This window comes from Palaemon carinicauda, chromosome 11, assembly GCF_036898095.1.
Source record: "Palaemon carinicauda isolate YSFRI2023 chromosome 11, ASM3689809v2, whole genome shotgun sequence".
Taxonomy (NCBI): Eukaryota; Metazoa; Arthropoda; class Malacostraca; order Decapoda; family Palaemonidae; genus Palaemon; species Palaemon carinicauda.
In genome coordinates, this window is record NC_090735.1 from 87,602,089 (window position 1) to 87,609,588 (window position 7,500).

The 7,500-nt window shown below is 39.7% G+C and overlaps 1 protein-coding gene across 5 annotated transcripts in view; it reads right to left on the reverse strand.

Moving 5' to 3' along the window:
* Positions 1-7,500, reverse strand: part of LOC137650085 (uncharacterized) — a 513,271-nt gene that overhangs the window by 211,317 nt on the left and 294,454 nt on the right. For all 5 annotated transcript variants that reach the window (XM_068383168.1, XM_068383169.1, XM_068383163.1 and 2 more), the window contains one exon: positions 6,999-7,142. In XM_068383168.1, coding sequence (XP_068239269.1) covers positions 6,999-7,142 — 144 coding nt within the window. The remainder of the gene's footprint in view (positions 1-6,998; positions 7,143-7,500) is intronic.

A 7,500-nucleotide genomic window follows, 5' to 3' on the forward strand; every position in this document is an offset into this window, starting at 1 on the left:
CGCCCTTCCGGGATATAAACTTTGGCCTGTAGTTTAAGACCCTGGAGGAGTTTGGAGGAACTCTGGGACCTGGGGGCCTCCGCAGTGCTGGCCACCAAGTTGTCGATGTACTCCTGGCCGAGTACTAGGTCTGGGGCGAGAGGCAGGGCCAGAGAGGACTTCGGAAGGGCGTCCCGGTGTGTGTATCTCAAGAGGCTCGACCTCCAGGTATTCACCTTCGTCGCCTCGGGTTCCGGAATCCCATGGGTCCTTCTGACGAGGCCTACCACTCTTCTGTAGGCGGAGTCCTCCGACGGGGAAACCTCGCCTCCGTCGACCGAGGCATCGGCTTGGCTGAGGGGAGCCGTGGTTGGGTGGTAAACTGGCCGCTCCCTACTAGGTCCCAGGGAGGCCGTCCCGCAACCGTAGGGCGCACCGTACACGGTTGGGTCTCGCCGTGTGGCGGGTGCCACCGACCCCCGGAGGCCTTTCGACTGGCCCAAGGCTCTGGACGCGGAGGACACGGTCCCGGTGGGAAGACCCGACCCCGGCAACCGGTCCTTCCCGCTCGACGTCCGACCCAGCTGGGTTGGTTCGGTCGGGCTGTCTTCTCGGAAGCGCGCTTCCTCCCGCTGGGCGGGGTGAACCGAAGGCCTCGAGGACTTGTGCCTGAGAGTGAGGTCCTTCTAGCGTGGCCGGTCGAGCGGTTCCAAGTTGTATGTAGGCAGTGACAACTTGGAGGCTCGATCACTGGACCGAGAGTCTGGAGAGCGGTGCTTCCTGGACTCTCCTGGGGGCACGTAGAACCATTCGCCGCCGCCGGGAGAGACCTCCCTCTTGTACTTACGGGAGTGAGAGCGTGGGCGCCTCCTACTGTGCCGCGACCTCGACCTGGAGCGGGACCGATCACTATCGGTCCGCGCTCTCTTACGGTGCCGTTTCTCCCTGCGTTCTCCTCCGGAGGATGAGTCTGCTTCCGAAGAGTCCGAGGGTGTTACGTTCCTCACGTAACAACTGCTAGAGCGATGCGCGGGGGAGGCCCTTCGCCGTCGACCGTCCGAGACAGGGTGCTGGAGAAAGTTCTCGGGAACTGCTGTGGATACCGAGGGAACCGAGTCCACTCTGTCCCTGCTAGAAGGCCATGGACCCAGGGATACGTCCATCCTTAGCGGTGACCTCCCTGGGGTCTTCGGTAACTTCCACCCGAAGGTGTCGCTACTCGGGCGACGAATTCTCGAGTGGTTCTCTTCTGGCGAGGGGGAACCCAACGCACCGGCCAACGAGGGCGGGGGGAGACTGAGATCGCCCCACTGCCCCATACCGGGTCTTCTGAGGAAGCGTGCTCCCCTGCCACGTGGCCCGATTCGCCCGAAACACTCGCGGCCCTTCCGTTTACTCCCGAGGGGCCAGCCCTTGGTTCCTCCCTCACACTGGGTTCACTTGGGAGGACACTATGGCTCACAATCACACTGGGGGCTTGTTGGCCACTCCTCTGCGAAGGAGACGGAGAGGCCGAGGCTTCGTCGGACCGATCACTGACCGACTGTAAGGAGGACACGCCACTCACTTTCTTGGGGGAACGCTTAGACGACTTCTTTTTCTTTGTACCATACCGTACCCACTGAATGTCGTCCCAACTCACGCACTCGGAACATGTGTCCGAGGAGGAACAAACTTTACCCCTGCACGTGGAACAAAGGGAATGCGGGTCCGCTTCTGGTTTAGAGAGAAAAGCCCCACACGACTTTCCTGCTCTAGGACCAGGACAACGACGCACGTTCTCCATCGTTCGCACACGAAGGTCAACACTAACGAGTTACAGAAAACCCTGGATAACACAAGGGGAACGGACTGAGGACACTTTGCGAAAACGCACTATCGCAGAAAAAACACAAGTCCGTACACTGGGAACACGTGGGATCACAACGCGCCAAAGGATCGAGAGTTTAAGCGAAAGAGTGAGATGCTTCGTATCTCACGACCAAGGACTTAATGAGATCCTGACCCGGGAAAAGCAGTGACCTGCCCTAATCCGGGCCGCAGGAATTATCCTGGCGGCGGGGGTAGGAACTATCGGGAGAGAGATAGGGGGGGTAGCGCGGGAAAGCTTGGTCGAGTTTGAGAGAGGGTCAAGGACCCTCCGAAGAGGTAATTCGAGGTAAAGTATTCGTGTCGGAACAAATATATATATATATATATATATATATATATATATATATATATATATATATATATATATATATATATATATATATATATATAATATATATAATATATATATATATATATATATATATATATATATATATATATATATATATATATATATATATATGTATATATATATATATATATATATATATATATATATATATATATATATATATATATATATATATATATATATATATATATATATATATATATATATATATATATATATATATGTGAGAATTTGGTCGATTAATGACCTCGTATAAATGGAAAATCGCATATTTCGAAACACACAACTAACAAAAGCAATTCCATTGGGGCCATGGCAACCAACAACTTGCCTATTCAAACGTGTTTACTACCCATTTTCAATACTTTCTATGTACTATACTGTATATCTTTATGATATCTAATTGTTCTTGTAAATAAATCAAACATTTAATATACTTTGAAGTTCTAATAACTTGAAAAAAAATTTAAATTACAACCAGGATGGGTGTAAACACTGTATATTCCCCGTTATAACACGACCCAAAAGACAGACAAATTTTAATGTTTGCCATATCTATTGTATAAGACAACTGGTGAATAGCAAAACCATCACTATGTTTTGTTTACATTTATATCTGATCATAACGAAGAAACAGACGCATTTACACATCTGTGTATAGGTTAGTTTTTGCATCGACAGCAATCTTACCAAGTAGTGATTATATGTTGATTTTGTTATTAACAATGTTCTACTTAATTTTTCTTAGAACTTCCAAATAAATGAAATGAATGCCATTTACATAATGTTTTTCTTTATGACGCCGCCTGAAACGGAAACCTTCCATTCGTTTACTGTACGCTCCATCTTCGATCATAATAAACAAACGAAGGTATTAAACACGCATGATCAAAGTGATAAATAATTACATCAAAAGCTTTTAGTAAATATGTTATTACAAATATTATTTACCGTATCTACATAAATTCCTACATAGGTATTACATACATAGCAAAGCAGGAAAATTTTTTCTTTTCTTTTTTTGCGTTTAATCAACAATATCAAACTGCCGCTAATGACAGAATGATAATTTACGATAATTCTAAACTGCTACTAAAGATGATTGTCCATTCCACATCCAAAATACTTTTCCTAACTTTAGTTATAAGTCGACTTGTACCCACTTCAATTATGAAACCATCTAAAAAAAAGTAAGAGAAGAAGCAAGTACTAGTCCAATTTTTCAAGTTTTCGAACAATTAAGTTACCGCTATAACGTTCGATGTGACAGAGATGGTGTGATATTGGAGAAAGTAAGGAATATTTAATAATGTTTAATTTTCAATATAATAAACTTTGTGAAGCAACAAAGATTTCATTTGTTAGTGAGAGAGAGAGAGAGAGAGAGAGAGAGAGAGAGAGAGAGAGAGAGAGAGAGAGAGAGAGAGATTTTAAATGTACTAAAAAAAAATATGATAGGTTATAACACATTGGTGCTTATGTAATATCAACTGTGTAGATGGTTTGAATAAGTTAAGAGATGGTATAAACAATACTTTGTTACTGTATTTGTACGCGCATATTCTTGAGAGCGGCAGCTAGACATCAGCTGATCTGATCACAGCCAAAAGTAAAACAAAAAGAAGTCAACAATACTCGATTTTTAAAACAAACCCGAAATTTAAAAACAAAAGTACACGTTTTCTTAATGTGCAATAAACTATTTAAAGAGTAGAAATTTTCTAGAATAAAATGATGTTTCCTAAAAAATAGTGGTTTGCTGATGAAATCAGATGCCGTATTTTAAGCTAACATTGAAATGGATGTATACACGGTATAATTTTTTCGTTTCGTATTTAATTGACACTAAGAAAACTGATTTTGGTTTCTTCATCTATTCATAAGTATTGTATAACACGAGAGAGAGAGAGAGAGAGAATGAATCAGCTGTTGTAATCAAATGCCGTGTTTTTGTTTCGTGTACCTCCTGAAGCAAGGAATTGATCGCCACAACTAACAATAGTCATCTTAATTTCATTCTTAAACTCAGGTTGCCATATGTACTAAGGTCTTATTTCTTACAGAGAGAGAGAGAGAGAGAGAGAGAGAGAGAGAGAGAGAGAGAGAGAGAGAGAGATTTTTATAATTATACCATGTACTCTACAAAACCAATCTTTGCAAATCAAATGTATACTGTTTAAAATGACAAAATATTGCCGACTCGTTACCGAGCTTTAGGCTATTCACTGCCGATAAACGAACCCAGTCTACTCGTGAAAACCTTGAATGGGCGAAGGGAAAAATAAAGTTTTTACATTTACTGTACTAAACAAAAATAATGCTTTAATATACCATCATTAACACTACCACTAAAATTATAAAAAGGTTAGAGAAAGATAAAGATTGCCGAGAACGTAACCACAATTCTGTTTACATTTTGTCAGCTGGACTCGCACAGTTAGAAGTTGATTTCATAGTTGATGTGGAATTTTATGCTTAAATAGGCTATTTATTATTAAATTATGTTAATAAGATGTAATGTTAATATTGTTTTGTAACATTTATTATAAATCACTGTATTTAGGGCTACCAATATACTTAAAAAGACAATAGATTTGATACATTTTGTAATGTATGACTCGCAGACTTTGAACAGCTTCGCAGGTACAGAAAATTTATTTTTGAAAAATAGTGATCGCATAAAAAGGGAATCGTATAATTCGAACACACATAATTCGGAACCCTACTGTACATACATGCATAGATACACACACACACACACATATATATATATATATATATATATATATATACATATATAAATAAATGAATACCAGTCCAAAATAGGTGAGGATGAAGAGCGGTAACAACCGTTCTCCATCCGAGCCAAAAGTAAAGTGAGCTAAATCACAGGTGTGCAAGTGGGAGTGGTTGCAAGCTAGCGCCCCTACCCCCTGCTAACTTGCGGGATGGGTAGTTAACCCTCGTTGAAATTTCAATGGCTCGTCCTTTCAGTTTCACCGAAAGTAATACTCCTTATAAATAGCATTGGTTTGTATTCCAGTTACCGAACAAACAGCACGCTGTAGGCAATACTATAATCATTTATGCTAATACTGTACTTCAGACCTAGCTACATTTCTCCCTTCATTTAAAGGTCTGAAACACACAAACTGAATGGCTAAAAATCGATGATGCATAAATTTTCCTATGGTTGCTAATCTCTTCTAAACTCAAATGCAACTGCCCAATATTTTGCAGTAAACAGTCATTCTAACATTGATCAGTTAACTTTACACCAGAACAACAATATGGACTTCTACTTGGTTTAAGTTCTTTTCTCTTAACATTAAAGAAAATTCTTATTGAGCTAATACAGTAAAACATATACTGTACTAATTTTGATCAAGTACAGTATTATATACAATGGTCATGAATGGTTGATTAGTACAGTACCTAAGAATATGGCTTTATGAAAATGTATGCAACATGAAACTTGACAAATTGTTCCCAATCTTAGTTCCATATCAGTATCTTAAGATCACTATACAAATAAGACTGTGGCTTATCACTTTCAAGTAACCTGGCTTAATTTAATAACATAGCTTGAGTTCTGATTTAAAGGTACAGAAATAGGTAAAAGATGTGCATAAGATAGGGGAGAATGACTCTGTTTACAAGAAGCTCTCGCCCAGTTCAGACCCACAAAAAATTGTTCAATTATCATTTTCTTAAATATCATTCATTTTGGATTTACAGGGTTTACCCATTCACTATAGCCCCTAGGAGGATTAGCAGTAGAAGTACAGCAGTAAGCCAAAAAGGAAGGTTTTGGGAACAACTATGGAACTAAGAAAGGAGATAATTGAAAAAACAAAAAAAAAAAATTGTTCATATGACCTACATTTCCAAAGAGTATGGTATACTGAAATTGACCATCCGTGATTTAAAAAAAAATGAAGAAGTCATTAAAGAGGCTAATATAGCAAAAGGTCTATCATATATATATATATATATATATATATACCAAGTAAGTAATACCATCAAGGAAGTTGAGAAATTGTTATTAATATGGATTAATTAAAGACAATTTTGGCAGGTTATTGTTTCTGGCAATCATACATGAAAAGTCAAATCAAATACATTCAGATATCATCAAAAACACCCCCGGGAAAAGTGATGATCCAGATTTTAGAAAAGTTTTAGGGCTAGCCAAGGCTGGTTTAATAAATTCAAAAAGAGAAGTGGTATTCATACAGTTGTCAGGCATAGGGAGGCTGCCAGTTCACACAATGCAACTGCTCATAAATAAGATGGGAAATTTTTAAGCTACTTTAATGCAAACAGTTATAGTCTCAAGTTTTCAAACAATGACAAAATTGGCTCTTTTTTGATAGGCTAGGCGAAAGAAAACTTACTTCACCCAGGATGAAAAGGCTTTGCATGGGCATAAGCCTATGAAATACGGGCTAACTCTGTTGCTGTGTGGGAATACAAATAAGTCAAGCACCTACATGTTTATCATTCCAAAAACCTAAGGGGTTTTTAAAAAACACACGATAAAAGCACCACTTGAGGGTGATATGGCAGTCCAACAGTAAAGCCTAAGTATCTAGCCAAGTCTTTATAGAATGGATGTATGAAAATATACCTCCCGGAAAAAAGTTGCCATTTAAGGTCCTCCTCATCATGGACAATGCACTGGCCTATCCTCCCAAAATGAATATCTTGTGAACAACAACTAAAATTTGCAATGTTTACCTAACAGAAAGTTCCAAAGAATGCAAGAAAATGGTGCCCAGAACTGTCAACTTACCAAAACATTAATAATGGCAGTGGCTCCACATGCTGAGGTAGCAATTTGAGTAACTTGTCTCCCTGAGGCTTGGAGCTCTGTCCAAATCATGACCTTCTTCACTCTTGGACAACTTTCATCTCCTCCACCTTCACCTTCACTAGCCTGCAAGAACATGTGCATGCTTTTCAATTGAAAAATGTAAAATACTTTCATAATAAATAAAACAAAGTACACCTTACTTGACATAAATTTGAATAACAAAACATTCCAGACAAAATACTGTCAAGTGTTACTAAACACCCAAAAATATACTTCGTTGAAAAGTTCATACAATAAAGTACTGTATGTCTATAATACCTAGAAGATATTTTTTCAATATGAAAATTCTAATACCGCAGTTCTCAGACTTTCCAGTTTCTGGACATTGTGTTTTGATAAACTTTCTTTGCAATATGATCTTTCAACCTCACTCCAGCAATGAATCTCAACATTCTAATGTGTTACCTTATCAAAATATCCT